This window comes from Drosophila sulfurigaster, chromosome 3 (assembly GCF_023558435.1).
Source record: "Drosophila sulfurigaster albostrigata strain 15112-1811.04 chromosome 3, ASM2355843v2, whole genome shotgun sequence".
NCBI classification, from domain to species: Eukaryota; Metazoa; Arthropoda; class Insecta; order Diptera; family Drosophilidae; genus Drosophila; species Drosophila sulfurigaster.
In genome coordinates this window covers 362,084-384,210 of record NC_084883.1, presented here as the reverse complement: position 1 = coordinate 384,210, position 22,127 = coordinate 362,084, and the positions used below count along the sequence as shown (strand labels likewise).

At 34.3% G+C, this 22,127-nt stretch overlaps 7 protein-coding genes and 1 pseudogene across 9 annotated transcripts; 4 read left to right on the top strand and 4 right to left on the bottom strand.

Annotated features, from left to right (window-relative positions):
• Window positions 1-2,236: 2,236 nt before the first annotated feature.
• Window positions 2,237-6,817, bottom strand: LOC133840833 (alpha-catulin). Of its 2 annotated transcripts, none has more exons than XM_062272940.1 (7): window positions 6,684-6,817; window positions 6,399-6,471; window positions 6,118-6,298; window positions 4,262-5,751; window positions 3,792-4,109; window positions 3,523-3,729; window positions 2,237-2,808 (listed from the first exon to the last, which is right to left on the bottom strand). In XM_062272940.1, the coding sequence occupies exons 2-7, from the start codon at window positions 6,432-6,434 to the stop codon at window positions 2,683-2,685; spliced, it is 2,358 nt and encodes a 785-aa protein (XP_062128924.1). In that variant the 5' UTR covers window positions 6,435-6,471; window positions 6,684-6,817; the 3' UTR covers window positions 2,237-2,682. The 2 variants fall into 2 exon arrangements, with proteins under 2 accessions (XP_062128924.1, XP_062128923.1); XM_062272939.1 differs by having other exon boundaries at window positions 6,578-6,805.
• Window positions 6,818-7,069: 252 nt separating this feature from the next.
• Window positions 7,070-8,200, top strand: LOC133840836 (uncharacterized protein C6orf136 homolog). The gene has a single exon (XM_062272943.1). The coding sequence runs from the start codon at window positions 7,334-7,336 to the stop codon at window positions 8,090-8,092; it is 759 nt and encodes a 252-aa protein (XP_062128927.1). The 5' UTR covers window positions 7,070-7,333; the 3' UTR covers window positions 8,093-8,200.
• LOC133840834 (THO complex subunit 5) lies at window positions 8,195-10,457 on the bottom strand. The gene is made up of 6 exons (XM_062272941.1): window positions 10,289-10,457; window positions 9,444-10,235; window positions 9,273-9,388; window positions 9,122-9,209; window positions 8,526-9,054; window positions 8,195-8,462 (listed from the first exon to the last, which is right to left on the bottom strand). Exons 1-6 carry the CDS (start codon window positions 10,361-10,363, stop codon window positions 8,212-8,214), a joined length of 1,851 nt encoding a protein of 616 aa, XP_062128925.1. The 5' UTR covers window positions 10,364-10,457; the 3' UTR covers window positions 8,195-8,211.
• A 94-nt stretch (window positions 10,458-10,551) lies between these two features.
• On the top strand, window positions 10,552-12,148 carry LOC133840835 (cytochrome c oxidase assembly protein COX15 homolog). Its single transcript, XM_062272942.1, has 4 exons — window positions 10,552-10,786; window positions 10,838-10,949; window positions 11,021-11,153; window positions 11,213-12,148. The coding sequence occupies exons 1-4, from the start codon at window positions 10,691-10,693 to the stop codon at window positions 12,063-12,065; spliced, it is 1,194 nt and encodes a 397-aa protein (XP_062128926.1). The 5' UTR covers window positions 10,552-10,690; the 3' UTR covers window positions 12,066-12,148.
• A 9-nt stretch (window positions 12,149-12,157) lies between these two features.
• LOC133840837 (uncharacterized) lies at window positions 12,158-13,502 on the top strand. The gene is made up of 4 exons (XM_062272945.1): window positions 12,158-12,435; window positions 12,682-12,875; window positions 12,934-13,013; window positions 13,102-13,502. Exons 1-4 carry the CDS (start codon window positions 12,394-12,396, stop codon window positions 13,395-13,397), a joined length of 612 nt encoding a protein of 203 aa, XP_062128929.1. The 5' UTR covers window positions 12,158-12,393; the 3' UTR covers window positions 13,398-13,502.
• Window positions 13,503-15,772: 2,270 nt separating this feature from the next.
• On the top strand, window positions 15,773-18,409 carry LOC133842343 (stomatin-like protein 2, mitochondrial). The gene is made up of 7 exons (XM_062275396.1): window positions 15,773-15,926; window positions 15,989-16,087; window positions 16,172-16,379; window positions 16,444-16,643; window positions 16,713-16,857; window positions 17,090-17,205; window positions 17,266-18,409. The coding sequence occupies exons 1-7, from the start codon at window positions 15,885-15,887 to the stop codon at window positions 17,530-17,532; spliced, it is 1,077 nt and encodes a 358-aa protein (XP_062131380.1). The 5' UTR covers window positions 15,773-15,884; the 3' UTR covers window positions 17,533-18,409.
• LOC133842342 (senecionine N-oxygenase-like) lies at window positions 17,575-19,452 on the bottom strand. 2 transcript variants are annotated; one of them, XM_062275394.1, is made up of 5 exons: window positions 19,183-19,452; window positions 18,714-18,900; window positions 18,475-18,646; window positions 17,880-18,415; window positions 17,575-17,816 (listed from the first exon to the last, which is right to left on the bottom strand). In XM_062275394.1, exons 1-5 carry the CDS (start codon window positions 19,365-19,367, stop codon window positions 17,649-17,651), a joined length of 1,248 nt encoding a protein of 415 aa, XP_062131378.1. In that variant the 5' UTR covers window positions 19,368-19,452; the 3' UTR covers window positions 17,575-17,648. The 2 variants fall into 2 exon arrangements, with proteins under 2 accessions (XP_062131378.1, XP_062131379.1); XM_062275395.1 differs by lacking the exons at window positions 18,475-18,646; window positions 18,714-18,900 and having other exon boundaries at window positions 19,183-19,379.
• A 542-nt stretch (window positions 19,453-19,994) lies between these two features.
• On the bottom strand, window positions 19,995-20,738 carry LOC133844883 (senecionine N-oxygenase-like; annotated as a pseudogene).
• Between the last annotated feature and the right edge of the window lie 1,389 nt (window positions 20,739-22,127).

Sequence of the window (22,127 nt, the reverse complement as noted above, 5' to 3'; positions counted from 1 at the left end):
AGGTGAGGAATTTAAGAATCCCTCCTTCATGTTGTTTGGCATTTTTAAATCAGATAAATGTCTACACAAAAGACATTTCAGTGCCTGGTCCTTAGAAAGAAAAACCAATCTGCAAGTAAGACGAACAGTTTCAACTTTTGATTTCATTAAAGAATCAACAGATCATACCGCAGAAGTGGTTGCCCATCTACTTTTTCCCAAGCGGCTTATAGAGAAAATATAGATGATATTAATATTGTTGATGTTGTCTGTTGATAAGACTTAAGAGATGATACAATTTTACACCAATTGCCGAAAACTATTCTTATATTTAATATTGCATAGAGATAACCTGTAATTTAGAAAAATATATCTCACAGCCAAATTCGTAAGCAATTATTTGGTAATGTTCTTTTCATGAAGGGTGATAAATTAAAAGGTGCACAAATCAATTGAACAGTATAATGCATATATTTATTTATAGTTTATAGTTCTATTATCTTAAAATTTGGACATTTGAAGACATTATGTTATGAATAAAATGCATGAGTACTGGATGAATAGTGTTATTTTGCAATCATTTGGGTTAAGCATATTTATATTGCTTCGAATTCGTTGTTTTCAGTTCTTTTAATAAGATGACCTCCACCAATGCTGTCTAGATTACGTTTGGGAAACTGATGTAAAGCTTTTTGCTCTTGATTGGCATTTCTTCGAGGTAACGAAAGATTAATATTTTTGTGAATGGAAGCGAAGAAATCATTTAGTATTGATGAGCTGTACAATTTTTCAAGTAAAATAACAGTCGGTTGATTAATATTGTAGAAATCATCAATAAGATGTGCAGACGTTGATATATCTGGCCAAAATAAAACATATAAAAGTAATTTAAAATTAATCATGCATTTTTGGAAATAAATTAAAATTAATGAATATACATAGATGTGTATAGTACATATAGTTTACTTAATTTACTCTTACAATTGGTGAAAAATTCTTAAAATTTGGTAAGATGAAGAAATAAAAATAAAAAGAATTTAAACTTATACCCCTCTACTTAATTAATGAATAATAGTAAAGGTAAAGTATTTTATATTATGTTTTAAACATAAACAAAAATTGAAATAACTGCAAGCTGTGCAAGAGCTGCAGCAATAAATTGTTGGAGCAGTTTACAACACTTGATAGATTTGAATTTGTTTCTATGTATCCAGAAAAACATTAAACACTATTGTTTAATACATTTTTCATGCTATATTAAGTGTATGTATGTCTTTATAAAACTATTCACTGACAAATATTGGCGAAGACTGTTTTTTCACAGTGAGCTCCGGTCGTTTTATACTACTTTCAGCTAGAAGCTTAAACAGGGTGTTCCTAGCAATAATAAAAAGCGTTGGGAAACTAATGACTGACTTCTTGGACGAGTACCCTCTTTATACTAAGCATCTTCAGTTGTAATATATACCCTCTACTGAAGAACATAATAACATAAATAAAGTTGTCTGACTTTCTTTTGTAATTAGTATACTTGGTCTTTTCAAAACTAAAATATTTTGGGTAAATTTGAACTTATAATTTTGCAAAGAATTTTGTTAATTCATGCAAAAAGAGTATTTGACTGTCGACTACTTCTGTTCACTTATTCCTAATGCGTTTTACGCGTCACCATATTTCAAATCATTTGTGGTAAATGGTTCAACAAACAGCTCTAAAGAACTGGACAAACATACGAAGTCGTAGTTGATAGTATGTGGACGAGTCTCAAACATATGTTCACATTTATAACTGTGCCGTTGTCGTTCATTTGTATTCACTGCGGTTGCGTTTTTCAAATACTTTAAGGCCGACGGCTACGACTCCAAAAATTTGTGTCATGTGTCAGTATATTCCACACTGGACCGATTATAATTGTTCTTCATCAGAATAAATGGATGTAGCCATATTTATATTATTCCTACAATTTATCAGTTTACATATATATTGCGTGGTTGATTCATCAGCAAACACTCCATAGGATTTAATCAAAGCATCAATCGAAGCATATGTCAGCAAACTCCTTTGCCCCGAATTTATAAAAATAAGTTGGTATTTGCTGTAGTTCAATTTTACGCTCTATTCATTACGGAGTAAACTAGTTTAGGAAAATCAAACCATTAAGGATGCCCTTACAACATTCTTTAAATTTGTTGTTGCATTAAATTGAGCTTGAATCAAAACCCCCGTTTATTAAAGAATTGAGACACAGTCGAACAAATTGTTAATACGATATGCATTTTATTCAATTAGATCATTTATTATTTATTAATTTTTTTGACCATTGGCTACCGTTTTACTTTTTACTAGAACAATAATAGCACAAACGACTAGTTATTATATTCGATGACCTAAAGACACTTAGCTTAAGTAATAGTGAATATCATTGTTAAAGATGATTGACCAGAATGTATATGCAAGTAATGTGATGTAATTTACATCCGAGTACACATATATGTCACAAGATTATACAATCTATCAAAACATTCAATTTGGACACAACAGGCAGAATTACAAGAGTATTATTTTTGTAGATAAACATAGAATATTTGAATACATATACAAAAAGATGAACAAATCGGAATAATCGCGGAAAGCTCAGAATAATAAAAATGATACACGAGTCCGCCTTGCATCTCCTTTGGCTCTTCGAGCCATTCCATAATGTCACATGCTCCCCTCGCTGCTGCTCGTTGTTCCTTTGGAGTCACCCATACCGCCAGATACATTATCATCTCCACGCACCGAACCGGACGTAAGTCCTCCAGTTATCCCAGTTAAATTTAATTTGTACTGTTGAGAAAGTTATCGTAATTTAAAAAATTTCAATTCGATCACTTTATATATGATTAGAAACTTTTGTTGATAAAAACTAGTTTAACTAGAAATGAAAGAAAATTTTATTTTTAAAATGGGTTGAAATTATTGATTATTAAATGTAATAATAATGGAAGTTTCAAATTAAACAGAAATGTGTTAGTCATGAACATGAGGTGTACTGCTACCGCACTTGAACTTTTTGTCTACCATTATTTAAATATAAATATGTGTTGAGATAGCTTACGAATGAAGAAGCTTAAGTTCTAAGTAAGATACCATAGTATTCTGCCATAAATTGAAAAGTAGTTCCTAGGAAAATATACTCAACAATAATTACCAAAGGAGTCAGCGCTCCTGAAAGAAATGTGAACTCCATTTGAAATTAATTAAAAACTACAGTTTCCCTTTGAGAACTGGCTGTTAAAACTCTTAATATATGGAGTTTAGACTTGCCCCAATTGATAACTTTAAGTGCTCAATTCAACATCAAGAAAATACCTTAATCATACAAAACCAAACATAATATATATACATATAAGTAAATGTATATATTTTTAAGTGAGTTTTCCGACGCAATGTTTGAGAAATTAAGACTTTTTATACAATACAAAATTATTATTAAACAATACATTAATATAGAAATACAATATTTACATGCATAGTTTTCCCAAACAAAATTTAAGTTACCTTGTTTGCGCACTCAAAACATTTCGATACAACTTTGTTAATAACATTCATTAGATTCTTTGTTTCTCTTATGACATGATCAACCTTAACGAAAGTGGCAGCCTTGCCCACTGTATGATCTTTTACTGTAAATTGAAGTGCTTGGACAAAAGTCGGCACTCTATCTAAAATACCTAAAAGATCCTTCTTGTTATCACTTGCTGGCACCTGTGGAAAATCAAATGTTTGCATTATATCGTGTTGCAAATAGAAAGTGGGCATTTAATTACCTGGTATGAAAAATGCCGAAGAACTTTGTAAAGTCGATTGGCTTCTTCAGCAAAATATTCGGCCTGAGTAAACAAATCTTGAGTGGTTCTTAGAGAACCGCTTCCCTTTGTAAATTGATACATGAGAAAAGCCATTGCAGACATATTTTTGGCTCGTTTTAAAATGTCGTTGTCGTCGGACACATCGTCCGCCCATTTCGATTGAAAAGTACCTGGATCTCCATTAGTTTTACTATCTAGACCTGAGTACTCCACCATTTCCCCTTCTTCAGTGGCAGGTACATATGGTTTTGCTGATTTTATTGTAGTTTCACATTTCTAAAAGGGGAAGAATAACATTATTATATGGGACTTTAAACTCAATTAAGAATACTTCACTTGAATTATTTATTCGAACAGATTAATTTCGTATATTTTGGTTATTTATATATAAATTATAACTCTATAGTTATAATGTATCAAGTACTTGCCTCTATTTGAGAATCAAGCTCTGTTTTGGATGTGTCGACTGTAACAAGGATTTTCTTGGAAATCATTGAGATCTCATTAATTAACCATTTCCACATATCCAAAAACGATTCAAAGTTCTCATTTGCTGCGCTGCTATTCGTATATTTCCACAAGATTTTGGCGGCAATAAATACTTGCGGTCCATAGATTCTCAAATTGATGGCCAAACACTTGGCATGTACCTGAAGTCTTTCCGTGGGTGCAATATGCTGCAAAAGTTTGCAAATATCAAAAATGTGATCACAGCAATCGTGGAATTTGGTCGAACACTGATTTAGATTCTCCAGATCGTGCGTTACGGCCAACATATGAAACGATTTGACAATTTTCGTGCATAGTTTAAGCGATTCATTAAAGTCGGGTATTTGACTGGACACCGAGATGACCAGTTGCTTGCAAAGTTCTTCCAGACTGCTCAGCATACTCATTTCCGGTTCCTGCCTGCCCTGCACCTGCACACGAGCGCCCATATTGTCATGCTGGTCCTTGATCAGGTGGTTCAGATACATGTCAAACTCCAGCTTGCAGTTGTCACAGTAGGTCAGTATGTTTTTTCGATGCTCGTGACTAATATATGGAGAGTCTGTGAAGTCGTGCGCCTTCTCAAAGAGCTTATCGAACGCCATGGATAATTCGTCTCGTAGATCCAAACTCTCGTACGTTAAATTCTTCTTCGCATTAGTATTCTTAATCAGAGGCGCTAGATTCTTGTCTTTGTGGTAAATATCACTTTGCCAATGCTCGTCGTTAAATAAGGAGTAGAAGGCGGGATCAGAATCGTTGTTGCCCTCATTATTGCTATTGCAATCGTATTGACTGGTCTGCAGCTTATATCTCTTGATCAGATTGACAATTCGCTTGATTGTTGTGTATATGCTTTCGTTCTCATAATTCGAATTGCAGCGCGCATTGCGAAATGCCATATGTTTGGCTGAATCAAATATGCTGTCCTTGATCACGAAATGTATAAGATCCATTGCCCGGCGGATTTGACAAAATACCGTGTCCCGATTCTCTTTCACAATTACACAATCACTGTGTATCAAACTGCTTTTCGATGATGTCAATAGAATTGATATGGACTTCTCCAAAATCTGACGAGCCGAAAACATTTGTGCTCGTCGACGCTCCTCCTTGAACGAGTTCCGATGATGTCCCGTGAGGTAGGCCAACTCAATCATTTCCGTTCCAAATATGGAAAACGCACGCACAAACTCGGTGAAATTCATTACAGACTCCAATTTTTCTAGACTTTCCGATGCCCGTTTCTTTGCGGTCAATAGTTTCTTGACAACTATGATATCCACCAGCAGTAGAATCCTGGTTATAGACGAGAGCAATGATCGTGCTGCCAATACGATTGCCCCATAATCCTTTAGGGGCTCGATATGATGACGAAGCTCCATTCCACTTAAAGGTGACAGGTCGCATAAATGTTCAATCGATTTGCCTAAAAACACAAAAAAAAAACACAATAAATAATGACAGGCATTTTTCTTATAATAGACTAGAGCACATAATATGAATTTAAGAGTTGGCGAGCTAAACCTCTATTCGTTAGGAATCAATGGTGACTTCATCAATTTTTAATTTGCTTGCAGCTAAAAATAGTCAAATTGCAGTTGAAGGACACAACGGTTTGTTATTGTGTTGTACACCGTTGTGCACCCGTTTGGGTGATCAAACTAATTAATTTTAATCAATTTTAGGCTTATTCGTTCATTTGAGTTTTAAATAAAAGTCGAAAATCCTTTACACATTCCTGATTTTTGTGCTGTCCTGCTCCATATAACAAATACATTTCTGATTACTTTACCCGCATCTCTTGCCTCCTTTGCAGCCTCGTACATATCAGCTTTTATATCAGAGTTTTCCTCTGCTATTATTTCACCAATTGTTATAAATCTCTCAACGGCAGTACTTAAAGAATGCCCAATGTTTCCAAACGTTGACATGATTTCCTCGTTATCAATATCACGAATGCGATAGCGTTGATTCTATAATATAAATCTCAAGATTAGTGCAATTCCGACTTGCTTGATCTATTTATGTACTGCAGACATAGAGATTTATCAGCTTGGCCGGTTTTGAACTTACATTAACATCAAGCGCTGATGCGGATAATCCATACATTTTGATAGCTCGAGCTTTATTAACTACTTAATTTAACCTAAAAATATTGGTTTTTGCACATTAATGTTTACTTTCAATTAAATTATTGATTTTTCAAACAAAAAAATACGCGAAAAAACATTTAAAAGGCGTGTAAATTTAACCTTGAGTATTTGACAATTGGCACGTTTTTAATTTAGTTCGAATATTTCATTCCGCCTTCGAATTAATCAAATCTAATCAACAATCTGATTGTATTATGAAAAGCACCTTAAATTTTGCATGCATTTATAAATGTATATCTGTAAACAATATTAAAAGCCACTGCTATATCCAGTAACTATGTAATACAAATCATACACGGATGTACATTATTATTTAATTTGTTCTGCGCAGATCTTAGCTTCTGCGCACCTTTTTTAATGAGTGCTGGAAAGCGTTAGTTTATTCTACTTTTTTTAGTAAATATCTAAAAGTATTAACATACTTAAAACACTTTAAATATATTAATATATGAAGTTTTCACTAATCAATTACTTAATTTGCAGAATTTTAAATTGTCTGTTATCGATAATTGTGTTTCATCATGGTCAGCTTAATGAGCTCCTTACCAAGCCTACCGATAAATACACAGCAGCTGTCGAGATGACAATCGATTGGATTTCGTTTAACCTTTAACAGCTGTTTTTCGAGCAATTTGATTTGATAACCTAAACGAAAATATTAAATTTGAAAAATATCTAAGAAAAAATAACAAAATACTGCTGCATATAAGACGCGCATGATTTTATCGAGATTTAATAGTGCGTTTCCAAAGTCATAGAAGAAGATTGATACACAGAAAAAAGAATTGTGTATTGAAAACAGACATATGTAACTATTTTCCACATAATTGCAAGGCACACAATATTTTTATCAAAATGATGCGTGGGCCGAGAATTGTATGCCTAAGTAAATGGTATCACAGAGAACGATCGTGTATATCTATTGCGAAGCGACTTTACGTGAATGAAGTGGTATCTGGTAAACCCACACTTCTCTCGATGCAGAAATTCACAGTTGCCCGAACTGCGTTCGATAATAGTCAGGAAAACAAAGCGACAAACCCAAATAGCTCGAGCCCAACACAAAACAATGAGACCAACAAAAGCCGGGAAGGCTTGGAACGCGCCTACAGTGTGCTACAAAGTACTCTGCCCAAGCTGTTTGTGGAACCGCTCGACTACTCCATCTACAGTCCAAACCTCATTTTTGAAAATAACATCACCGGCAAACACACGGTTGGCCTTTATCATTATGTTAAACAGATTGCCATTCTGCGCACAGTGGGTCATTTGAAATATGCCTATGTTAAATTCGAGGTACTTAAAATCACGAAGCACCCAGAAGATGAAACAATTCGGATAAGATGGCGTGTAAGAGGTATTTCTGGATTAAAGGTTATGTTTCAATTCTGGAAATACAAAGTATGGCAGTTAAAAGAAGTGCTTAAAGACCAAGAGGCTTGGTACGATGGATACTCCGTGTGCTTCTTGGGCCAAGATGGACTAATTCACAAGCATGTCGTGGATAAAGTAATGCCGGATGAGAATCGAGAGGTAAACGAAAGCAGCACCACTCCAGCGCTGCCAACGGGCTCCTTGGCGGCAACGGCCTCACAAAAAATTGGGTTTCAGTAACCGCATAGAAATGTCATTGTATTTATGTGGCCGCTAATTGCTTAAACAAGAATAAATTTATAAAATTGTTAATGTTTCACGCAATAATATAAACTAGAGTCGTACATATATTGTTCAATTTATTGCTTAAATGTGTGCACAGATCCTTTTGTGACATATCTGTATGGACGCAAGCGAATGCGCTTGGTGAATGCACTAATGTATGGTTTTTCTTTGTTATATTCCCTTGTGAACTGCATAGAGCCTTCGGTTTCGAGAAATATATCAAAACTGTAAATGGTGCGGAAAAGCTGTGCGTAAAGCAGCCGATGATTTTTTTCCAAGTGCTCAGGTCGCAGAGAGTTTGTCCAGAATTCCATCATCTGAATATGTAAATGATAAATATTAGATATTATATTTAACCAAAGGATAGATAAATTGCTTGCCTTGATAGCAGAGTTATTCATAGCCGTGCGTCGACCATTCCAATGCACACTCAAAATCCAAAGCGGAATTTCCATGGGATAGTTGCTTGGTATTCTAATAAAGCATTCCATTTTGGCAGAGCCGCGCACAATTACAGCTCGATATGAGGTATATGTAATGCCATTCTCAGTCGGCAAATTCGTAATCAAGTCTGAATTCTGTATGTTGAATTCCTCCGTTGAAATAACTGTCCACTGCACTAGACTGCACGACAAGCCTTCCGGATATATGTTTTCTTTTAAAGAGTACAAATCGATATCCTTATATGTGAGTCCTCGAACTTGTTGCGTTAATCTCATCAAAGATTGCCAGCGTTTGGAAATACGGTTGAAAACATCAAGCGTCCATTTGTGCAAATTAAGTTCATGTCTAAATATCTTTTTTTTGTTGACTGTTGCTATGGAGCACATACTTTGTAACCAACAATAAGGCTTACCAAATCCATTCTGATTGAGATATTCCATGCATTCCTCGGTGCTCAATTTTAAATTTTGTAACTGCAATTACAAAAATCAAATTAATTTACAAATGTGAAATGTGGTCAATAGAAAAAGGTTTTTATACTTCATGATCAATGCCTGGTACGGGAATCTCATTGCCCAAATCGTCAGGAAATAAATGTCCAAGAAGATTTTGCAGCATACTTGAATCTCTGCAATATATAAATAACACAAGAATAAGAACATTAATACCACTAACGTAATATATTACGCACCCTTGAACATTTGATGGAGTTACGCTATTTAATTCCGCCCGCACTGTTGTACATTTGAGTAATCCCCAATACCGCACTAGAAGCACCAGTTCATAGGACTTGTCTGGGTTTTCCATCTAAAAAAAAAGCAAATTTAAACACCCGAAATTGCAATAATATCGTTCAACTTACAACCAAACGGATGTGAAGTGGATGGGCTTTCAGAGCACGCTCCAATACACTGTTAACCATACTCTCAGGAGTATTATTAACTTCTGTAAAATAGCGACGTTCCGTTAACGACATGTCTTGTTCCGAAAGCAATCCTTGCATTTGGGCATCACTCTCGAAACCCACAACTTCGGATTTAATTAACAATTTATCGTTGGCACGCTGCAAGGACTCAAGGTTCAGATATAAAATATACAATGCGCGTGGCAGATATTTCACAATAGAGCTTAGTTTCCATTCAACATCAAGAGACAGTTGCAGAGCATCGTGCAACGGCTTTGTAGAGTCAAGTAATGTGCGAAGCGCTGGACCAAATGAGAGATATCTTTGCGTCTGATTTAAGTTATCTTGTAATAACTCTTGTTTTGATGTTAGCAGACCACTGTATTGGTTATCCAGCTCTTTTCGCAATTTTAGTTCGCATTCCAGGCGGTAAAGTTGCGTCTTGTGATCCGTCATATTGGAGATATCTTCAGAGCCATTACAAAATTTATTAGAGTACTCTTTGTCCGATAATAATTCCAGGTACGAGTCGCGGCTTTTAAATTTCTGACAGCGAACGATCTCCTTTTTTAGATGGCTAACTTCATACAAAAGATTTTGCAAGTGCAATCTGCTGAGGTCCACTTTCGACTTCTCCAAATGTAATTCATCTCTACCCGATTTAATATTTCTTTTAACTTCTCGATTGGAATGCTTGAGAGCTACAAACATTAAAGCAGCGGATGATTGCTTCACTTCAAAAACGTGTCCCTGTAATCAATAGCACATAAGACACGTCTAATTGAATACAGAATAATACGTACGTTGTTTTTCAACTCCAAAATTTCATCCATAGCTTCTTTTAGCTTTAGAAACTGTTTATTTAAAACATTTTCCATGCTGATAATTTCGGATCTAAGTATTTCGCAGTACGAAGCCTTTACAAGTTTTGCCGATACTACCAGTGTAACCAAACTTGAATTTCAAAATGTACTTATCTGTCGAAAATATAAGAATTCTGTTTGGTATTTTCAGAAATTACTATTAAAAAGGCGCAACTTGTTGTCGATATTTACCGATAAAATATAAATATTTCGATATCTCCTCCGAAAGAATATATATATAACTTCTGCAAAATAATATTAATATAAATGAAATATTTTTTCATGTTAAATAGAATAATTGTGAATAATTAATTTTGAAAAATCTAATAAACTCTCCGAACAATGTGGCGGCTGCTGAGTCAGAGATCCAAGCAACTAAAAGTGCAATTTTCAAGTCGCCGGCTACAGCAGGCTGTAGTGGAGACTTCGCATGTTAAAGTAACTATTTGATAATAATATTGAAGTATTTCTTTAATATTGAATCTTTAGCATATTCCATCGCGACCACCTGCCTTAAATACCAGCAATCCGAAGACGGATCGTACAGTTGGAAAATGGTTTTTAGGATGCGGCGGCATGGTATTCGTAGCTGTAGGACTTGGTAAATAAAAATGTGCATGCATTATATATAATCAGTAGTCATGAATCGAAGATTATTTTTATTAATCAAAGGTGGTGTAACAAGATTAACAGAGTCGGGACTGTCGATGGTCACATGGAAGCTAATGGGTGAACACAAGCCGCGTAATCAAGAAGAATGGATAAAAGAGTTTGAGAAGTATCAGCAATATCCCGAATTCAAAATGTAAATTGTTTTTTCTTTATTAACATGTCCTTCTGATTGATCAATTCATTATTTTGTAGGAAAAACGCACACATCACCTTGGAAGAATTTAAATTCATATATATGATGGAATACATTCATAGAATGTGGGGTCGTGCCATTGGAGCTTTCTTCTTAGTACCTGCAGCATATTTTTGGAAAAAGGGATATTTTTGTGCTAAAACCAAAAAAATGGTTCTTGTCCTGGGCACATTAATTGGTTTGCAAGGACTAATGGGTTGGTACATGGTAAAATCAGGCCTAGAAAACCGATTTGAAAATCCGAACGATGTGCCGCGCGTTTCACAATATCGGCTAGCTTCGCATTTGGCTGCTGCATTCGTACTTTACAGTTTATTCTTATCGAATGCGCTGACTAAGCTAATTCCCGGAGATAAAGTTGTGGCCATAGGAAAACGGGCTCTTAATATTAAAAGCTTGTCACATTTAACCAAGGGAATGGTCTTTTTGACTGCCATATCTGGGGCATTTGTCGCCGGTTTAGATGCTGGATTGGTTTATAATTCGTTTCCAAAAATGGGCGACAATTGGATACCTGATGATATATTGCAATTTAAGCCATTGCACAAAAATATAACAGAGAACCCAACAACTGTTCAGTTTAATCATCGGATACTGGGTATTTCAACAGTTTCCTTAATATCTGCCTTATGGATACTCACGAGACGTCAGCAGTTGCCAAAAAGAGCCCGTTGGGCAATAAATGCTGCAATGGTTATGGCTTGGACACAAGCCACATTAGGTGTAACCACTTTACTCAATTATGTACCTGTGCCTTTAGCTACTGCCCATCAATCTGGATCTTTGTTGCTCCTGAGCTTTGCTGTGTGGGTCTCACATGAACTGCGTTTCTTGAAATACCTACCAAAATAATAGTCTATGTATTAATACATAAAGTATAATGTATCTATATAATTGTTGGCAAATAAACGAAATATCAGCTATTAAACGACAAATATCTTCTATTAAAGGAAATATTTGTGTAATACTACATATATAATACACATATATATATATGGTATGGTTAAATAATTATGTAATTATCAATTCCCTCAAAAATTTATATTTCTTTAGTTCACACACAACATTTTCCCATACTCACAGAGTCGTTACTTATATGCAAATTGAATCAGTCGTACTTTAACAAGTCTTTCGTCTCGTGGTGTCTAGTATTGTTCAATATTATTAAAACTGAAAAATAATGAAGTATTGTGCTTGTATTTTTATTAAAATCTTACAACTGGTTAGTGAATCTTTTTATACCGAACATTTCGTTAAAGCTCAGAGGACTTAACTTAAAATATAATGCTCTAAATTGCTTTACACATGACCTTGATTACTGAAGCTGTATGCAAGAGTCCCACACTGACTCACAAAAGTTTCCGTATGTAATGAAAGTTTGTTGAGTAGAAAACACTTTAAAGTATTTGTTATTGGATTCCGATGTCTTTATACTAGTAAAAAGCAAAACTTTTAATACGTTTCGTAGATTGCTTGTGTGTCCGAGTTCATCTTGAAAAAACTTGCTGACACATATTCTGACCGAATGTTGAGAAATAATATAAAACATTTAAGAGAATGGACGCTTTTGAATTCGATTTCATTGTCAAAAGAATCCGACGAATTTAGTATACTAACTATAATGGGATTCACATTTGTATCCGCTGTTCTGTTGTTGACGAGGTAAAAACATTATTTTAAACATGATGTGAATTTAAATACACATTTAAATACGTTTCAGATTTATTGAAAAGACGACCAACTATCATACGTCTGAGAACATTTTTCTGTGCTTTGGAGTTATTTTCTTTGCGATACAAGGTTATTATAATTATTATGCTAATTACCCATTAATAATAATATAAATTTGTATTAAAAATTAATTGTTTTCTAAATATTTTTATTTAAGGATTATTATTACTTGGAACCGCAGAACAATTAGCAGACAATATTTCAGATTTTGCATTTTCTCTCGGAGGATTATCTTTTCTGTGTGCTGTTTTATTTACAATTGACTTCATTTTTTTTAGACGCATGGCAATATCAAAAGATGTATTTTCACAAACCGACTTGGAATCATCAATACCGACAGTTTATATTCAAGAAACTAATCAAAATAATAAAATAAAGTCCATAGATCAATGCTGCTCGCGTTCAATACCTAATGATAATACGAAACTAACATACTTGCGAACAGATCTCTAATTATTACAATTTTAGTTAATTTTAAAATGTTGAATACTAAATGTCAAAAGTTTTTATTTGTTCATTAATAAATAATCAATAATTGGGTGACTGACCGATTCACTCATTAAAATATCAAATCACAGCAGTTTTATACTATGTATGTCATTTTTTCATTTCCTAGATCACAAAAATTGAATGGACAATGAGTAATTGTTTTTTTTTAAATCGCGAACTTTAATCCATTTTCACAACACCAAACACTCGATTTTTTTAATTTCTCAACCCCATAACCAAACAAGTTAGAATGCTACAGTCGAGTGTTCTCGACTGAGAGATAGCACACGGACAGACAGACATGGCTATATCGTCTTGGCTGTTGATTCTCATCAAGAATATACACAGTTTATATTTAGTTATTTTCAGCTGGTTGAAATAAGCTGTGGTACTTTTTTTTTGGCATTTTTTGGTTTTTCAATAATTTTATATAGTAAACAAAAAATTAGAGGATAAATGAAAAAGTATCTTGTATGTTAAAACATTAGACTAAAATCCTGCGTTTAAATAAAGTTAATACCTCTTTTAGTTTGGCTACTGGCCAAACTAACTCAAAGTTGTCGGTTGGTGGTGGTTGAAATAAGCTGTGATCCACTGTATATACTTTGTAGTGTCGAAGATGCCTCCTTCTACCTGTTACATACATTTCCTGCCAGCACAAAGTTATAATACCTTTCCACCCTATAAGTGGCGGGTATATACATAAAAGTAAATCGCATTTAAAAAACAAAAGCAAAATGTGTACGTATTCTCAAACATCTAAGACTCGAACAAGTGCTGTCGTCTTCAGCATCGAGACTTTCGTCGTGGCAAAACAAAATTGACGTGCACTACCTGCTTGTCTGCAATGCAACTGCATGTTGCAAAACTTCACATACATACACATACCAATATAGGCAGGCATGCACATGTATACATGTATACATATATATGCAATATATGCAAATGAAAGCACAGCATCTATTTCCCCGATAGATCTGGCGGTTTTCAAAAGCAAAATGCGGGATAAATTGAAAACTAGCGGCTAGCGGGAATTATAGCTATTTTCAAAACAAAACTGACGGACCTTTAGTTTTTTAAAAACATCTGGTACCTTTGTGAATTTTTATGTCTTACGATGCCACACCTTAAAACCATGCAGTATTTTTGCATTGCAATGGTAAAAAAAACATCGATATGCCAAAAGATCTTTACATTTTATTGATTTTTATTAGCGAGACGTGACAGTCTTTATATATTGCGACGCGTTTATTGGTCAGCCTCATTGACCATTTGGGATTGTTGTGCGGGAACAATTTTCAGGATGTCGGTGCTATAAAGATTCACAGGGCAAAGTGCACCAGAAGAGGGCATCATTGACGAAATTTACTACTCAAAACTACTACTTAATACATAAATCAAATTAATAAAAATATTGTTTTACTTGCGTAGAATTATATTTTGGCTATCATCCTAATTTTCTGGCGGTTTCTATCTTTTTTCATATGTTACTTTAGCTTTTTTATGACCAGAAGAGTTGGCAGCACTGTGTGCCGTACGCTGCACGTAGGGTTGCCAACTTAGCTATTTTCCAGCCAAATTTGGTTAGATTAGCTAGAAATTTGGAAACCACTTAATTTAGCAGGAGCCTGTTATTTTGAAAATTACACAAAAATAGGTATTTTAAATAGTTTGTAGTATTTGATTATAGTTATTTATTTAAGGCCGTTAAAATTTAATGCTATAACAATTTTTGGAAATCGTATTTTGGCAATAGACACATGGTGTGTAGCAATCGATTGAAACACATCACGTCTACCGCCCAGAGTGACCAAATTGTGTATTTTAAATACTACAATACTATTTACCCTTTGTAGTATTTGGGTATTTTCTACTATACCTAACTGATTTTTGAGGTGTTTGTACAGTGATCGTTTGCGAACGAAATTACTCAAATGTATAAACAACAAATTCGCGATACTTGATTGGACTGGTTCTAATCGCAGCGCCCGGCTCTTCTGGGGTCGCAGTAATGCTGTTGCGAATGATACGTTTCTATTTCAAGAATTGAAGCGACTACATATGTATGTATGCATTAAGTGATTAGTAGTATTATGGTATTGTTATGCTCTGCGTAAGAGGAGAAGGACTAAATATCGATTTCTTATTGAAATATTAAAATAATAATTATCTGCCTCACGAGTATGTAAAAACTTACTCAATCTTATTATTCAAATTCATTTTAAATTTTAATATTTAATTTTACCAGAATTATTAATAATTTACTTTTATAAAAATGCAATTAATAATGCGTTATATATTTAATCGAAAAAAGAAATACAGTATTTTTTATTGGCAGTATGATATTTCTTTGCAGCGGAATCACCCTGTGCCAAATAACATATGATGTTTTCGACATTATTATATATATAGTTTTTGTCTAAAGTTCATAATAACTGAAATATTTCGGAGATGTCCAGACTACTGTTTTCGGCGCGAAGATTACTGCCACAGGTGAGTGCAAATATCGTGCTTTGTGCATCTTTGTGTATTTACTAATTTAACACGTTTTGCAGCAAGACTTTTTGCTTGCCGGCTCATGCATTTCAACGCATTCGCGAAGCAAGGCCTCAACTCCAATGAACACAATAGTCATGTTTGTGCCACAACAAGAGGTATAACAAACACATGCACACCTACTTACGTATTGTATGTTTGTTTTAAATGTTAAATAACCGAAGTTTTACAATTTCCTCAAGGCCTGGGTTGTAGAGAGAATGGGAAGATTTCATAGAATTCTTGATCCCGGGCTCAACATTCTGGTGCCCGTCGCTGATAAAATTAAGTATGTGCAGAGCTTAAAGGAAATTGCGATAGATGTTCCCAAACAGAGCGCCATCACTTCCGATAACGTAACGCTCAGCATCGATGGCGTTCTTTACTTGCGCATTATTGATCCCTATAGAGGTTAGATCACCTTGAATTGTTGACCATTTGATTTATATAAAACAAACCGCTTCTGTTTATGCAGCTTCCTATGGCGTTGAGGATCCAGAATTCGCAATAACTCAATTGGCGCAAACGACGATGCGATCGGAGCTTGGCAAAATGTCATTGGACAAGGTGTTTCGCGAAAGAGAATCCTTGAACGTAAGCATTGTGGATTCCATAAATAAAGCCAGTGAAGCTTGGGGCATCGCCTGTCTGCGTTATGAAATACGTGACATTCGCGTAAGTAGCGTTAATTATAATTGCAATAATTTCATGTGTTTTATAGTTATTGCGTCATGTTATCTCCAGCTACCAACTAGAGTTCATGAGGCGATGCAAATGCAAGTGGAAGCCGAGAGAAGAAAAAGAGCAGCAATTTTAGAGTCCGAGGGAGTCCGTGAAGCTGAAATCAATATTGCAGAGGGTAAACGAAAGTCAAGGATTCTAGCCTCTGGTAAGTGCAATGCTTATGTAATTATTCAGCAGTCCGTCAGTGTAAAGTCCTATATCCTAGTGACATTGACAACTAGATTCAGTACATTTGTTAGCTATTCTCCTTTAGAGCCTAAGTATACCAAGGGTATTCAATACTTCTCAAAGGAGTTAAATCGGATCGAGCACAACTCATTATTGTTTTCTTTCATTTACCTGAAGTCCCATTAATAAAAACTCTTCGCTTTTCGCAGAGGCCGAACGTCAGGAGCACATTAACAAGGCTAGCGGCGAGGCAGCTGCTATGATCGCCGTGGCAGACGCTAGAGCTCGTAGTCTGCAAGCTATAGCAAAATCTCTGGCGAATACGGTAATAAATCACTAATATAAAACTTGGAAAATCGAATGGAATTTCATAATGTACTTTCAGGACGGTCAAAGTGCTGCCTCTCTAACTTTGGCTGAACAGTACATCGAAGCTTTTAAGAAATTGGCAAAAACGAATAACACAATGATATTGCCATCGAATCCTGGAGACGTTACCGGATTTGTTGCACAAGCGATGGCTGTCTACAATCATGTCTCTAAACCGAATAACAATTCGCTTTCACCAATCATTAATGAGTGCGTCAATACGAAAACTGAGTACAAATCGGTTAATGAAGAAAAAGCGGCTGCAAAAATTAATATTGAATAAAACCAAGTTATTACAAATAACTTAAAATCTAGACTTAAGTGATTACTATAGGGATCAAAGCTGAAAAACGTTCCTCATTTATTGCGAAGGAAAAATTTATGAAAGCATTTAAAATCTTAATTAAGTTTTAGAAACGTTTCGCTGTCTACAAGTCTAAAAATGTCTTCGCGAAAATGAAGTAAATTCTCGTTGAAGCAATTGGTGCTTTCGATATGTAATTTCGCCATTACAGGTTTAATATTTTCTATTTTTGCTTCATTTGCCAATTCCGTAAAGTAGTGCATCTACAAGAAATATTTGCAATTAGTCAAAAATCTAATTTTATGTATGTGTTAATCGTATCTTACTTGATTCTCCCCAAGCATGTGCGCTTGTCGTTTCTTGTATCCCGCTTGCCAGCGTTTATTCATGGTTTCAACTGTATTTTCTAGCATTTCTTGAGTAGAAGGCAACTTATTGGACCCATAGAAGTAGCTCAATACGAAGCGTGCTTGCAAGTCCATCATTTGCGCTGCGCATACGTAGAAGGGGAGACCTATTATTGCCATTGTTGGATTGCGTATATTAATGCATTGTTTATAGAGCATTTGGACATAATTGTCTTCGACGTAGATTCCTGTCGTTACACTCAAAAACGGAAATGCGTATTTATAACCAGTGCAGTAGAATATAGTGTCAAAATTTTCATAAGATCCATCAACAAAATGCGCCCCATACTCATCCAATTCCTTGACATCAGGTTTGGTCGCAACGTTTTTCAAAAATATCGAATTTGAAATACCAACCGCATGATGGCTGAGCGTCACGTGTTTGGCCGATTTCGATATAATATTCGATAAGTCTAAGGCGCTTGGTCCTCCGCCAATGACAAGAACAGTTTTATCTGAAAGTATCAAATAATAAAATGTAAAGGATAAATATAAGAAGTGCATGTGTATTTACCAGCAAAAATCGCGCTGGATCTGTAATCGTGACTGTGTAGATGATTTCCCTTGAATAAATGTGCGTTTGGAATGTCGGCATAATTGGGAGTATTATAATGACCATTCGCAATGAAAATATTATCGAAATATTGCACCTGTAGCTTGTTTGTTAGAACATTCTTTACCATAACCTGCAATAAATTAATATTTAAAAATGTCCAATTAAAGTTATTTTAGAGAATACGCGGCTTAGCTCACTTGCCACATGTTGTTCTTTTGCAAAACTCGTATAACGTATGAATTAAATTGTATATACTTTTTCAGATCAAAATGCTCCGCATAATGATTTAAAAACTCGAAAATTTCCTCAGATTTAATATATGAATATTTATTTTCACCAATTTTAAAATCCGGGTATCCCATTATTTCCTTGGGTAAATTGGTGCTGAAAACATATACATACATAGATAATCATAAATAATAAAGAAAACTATATTAAATTAAATTATGGCGCGTAACCTTATGTTCATATTTATTATAATTATCAGTAGCAGACTACTCTGAAAACATGTGAAAGCATAAAGGAAAAATGTGATTTATTTTTGTGCAAGCAACTGTAAGTTCAACATCCAGATGTCAAAGATTTTATTTTTTTTATAACACAATATATCGAGACAGTCATCTAATTAAAAACTTGTTTACGATATTTGCCTTGATCAATACTTACCGTAAATTTTCATACATGCTACTGTGAACATCAATGCCATTAACTGTTCCAACATTTTTGTTGAATACCCAAGTTCCCCCAATATCGGTTGAGAGTTCAAAAACCGTAGGACACAACTGATACTCCAAAGCACGTCGAGCACAGCAAAGTCCCGCTGTGCCAGCACCTATAATGCACAAACTCATTTTCAAAATTAATTTAAATCAATTATTGTTGGCGGAGTGTAAGCGTTTTAAACACTTGTTATTGAATGCCAATTTTAATCTATGCCAGAGCTTGCGTAGTGTGTACTTTTCTGAGCAGTGAGCTTTAATCTTACACAAGTGTAGATAATGCGGTTTGTTCTACATTTCGTCTTCGCCAAGACTATAGGATCCGGCCTTAAGCTCAGATTGTTGCCTTCATAAATTGAAATAATCTTATCAACAATATGAATAATATTTATTTGCAAAGCAAATACAATTAATTATTCTTTTTTTACATTATTATTATTAATTATTGCTTGACTCGAATTACACATTAAAATGTTTTCCTCGTTGTGGTCAAGAGCATTGATTATTATGCAATATGTTAATCAGATGGATGAAAATTATCAGTATTAAAAGTATATGTAAATACCATCAGTGATTATTAGTGGGCGAACATTAATAATGAATATAGTGAATGAATTCGTCTTCCCAAAAATGCAAGTTTTCAAGGAAGCTTTTGCTACTTTTGAGTTACAGGTTAACCATTACCATTGAATGTTTTCAATTGCCAATTCCGTGTAACAGTTCATCTAAATAAAAACAATTAAATTGATAAGAAATCACTTAAATATTATCGTAATTTACCTGATCGTTTCCAAGCATGTGCGCTTGTCGTTTCTTGTATCCCGCTTGTCAGCGTTTATTCATCGTTTCAACTGAATTTTCTAGCATTTCTTGAGTCGAAGGCAACTTATTGGACCCATAGAAGTAGCTCAATACGAAGCGTGCTTGCAAGTCCATCATTTGCGCTGCGCATACGTAGAAGGGGAGACCTATTATTGCCATTGTTGGATTGCGTATATTGATGCATTGTTTATAGAGCATTTGGACATAATTGTCTTCGACGTAGATTCCTGTCGTTACACTCAAAAACGGAAATGCGTATTTATAACCAGTGCAGTAGAATATAGTGTCAAAATTTTCATAAGATCCATCAACAAAATGCGCCCCATACTCATCCAATTCCTTGACATCAGGTTTGGTCGCAACGTTTTTCAAAAATATCGAATTTGAAATACCAACCGCATGATGGCTGAGCGTCACGTGTTTGACCGATTTCGATATAATATTCGATAAGTCTATGGCGCTTGGTCCTCCGCCAATGACAAGAACAGTTTTATCTGAAAGTATCAAATAATAAAATAGGATAAAAATTACGTATTTACCAGCAAAAATCGCGCTGGATCTGTAACCGTGACTGTGTGGATAATTTCCCTTGAATAAATGTGCGTTTGGAATGTCGGCATAATTGGGAGTATTATAATGACCATTCGCGATGAAAATATTAATGCACCTGCAGCATATTTGTTAGTACATCCTTAACGATGACCTACAATAAATCAATCGTCAAATATTAAATATGATTTACAGAATGTACGGGTGAACTTACTTGCCATATGTTGCCCTTTTGAAAAACACGTATATATTTATAACGTATAATTAAAATTGTATGTATGTAAATATTTTCTCAGATCGAAATGGTGGGCATATTGATTGAAAAACTTACAAACTTCCTGAGATGTAATGTACAAATATTTATTCTCGACAATTTTAAAATCTGGGTATCCCATCATCTCTTTGGGCAAATTTATGCTGAATAAAAATGACATTAAAACAATAATATTTTAGTAAAATATTTTCCATTAATGGTATTGATAAAAATATTAAGCCTATCATGCATCTATCATACTAGATAGAACCAGATTAAAGAATCCATTGAAACTGCAATAAATGGCAATAAAAGCTGAAGCAGTAAAATATGCTGATAATCTAAGTGTACATAACCATTCAGCCAACTGTTCTACAATATTATGATTCGGTTTTAAATAATCTAAATAATACAGTATATTTTGCTTCAATAAGTTGTTAATAATATCAGAAGAATCCCAGTGCAATCTCCTATTATGGAAGATGTATGTACATACATATGTAAGTCGCACAAAAGTACTGCTGTAGCTTTCTCACTTGTTTTTCTTAATTTTGACACAATTGAATATAAATATGTAAAATCAACGTTTTATAAGAAGAAGAATTAATAATAGCATAACATAATACACTTTAAAGTTAACGTACCGCAAATTTTCATACATACTTCAATGTCATTAATTGTAAAAACATCTTTGGAGAGTTAAAAAAACCGTAGGACTCACTTGATGCTCTATATCTCGTCGTGCACAGCAAAGTCCTGCTGTTCGAGCACCTATTATACACAAATTCATTTTTAAAACTAACTTGTTGAAGTACTCAACATTTGCTGATTGGAAATTTTTCTTTATTTCTTACATTTTTCGTAATTTTGTTTGTTTACAACACATAAGCGAATATTTAATAAAAAAAAAAATATTATTTGAATTTTAACACCTCATGCAATCCGCTAAGATGATGTAAACATTATTACATACATATGTCAATGTCATTTCAGCTTTGTTTCATTATCGTCTTACAATACTATTGCCAAGAATACGCTTATTTTAAAGTTCCTAATGTCCATACTTATCCGTTCTATGCAGTACCTGGTATATATCGACTATAATACACTATTGCCTTGATTTGTGCATATAGTTTGAATATAAATAAATAAAAACTTATTTCTAATACATATAATGTAATAATTTACAAAAAAACAATTAAATCTGTTATATCTCTTCTACTAACTTCATCTGAAGTTTTACAGCACTTTCTAGTTCAAGCTTCACT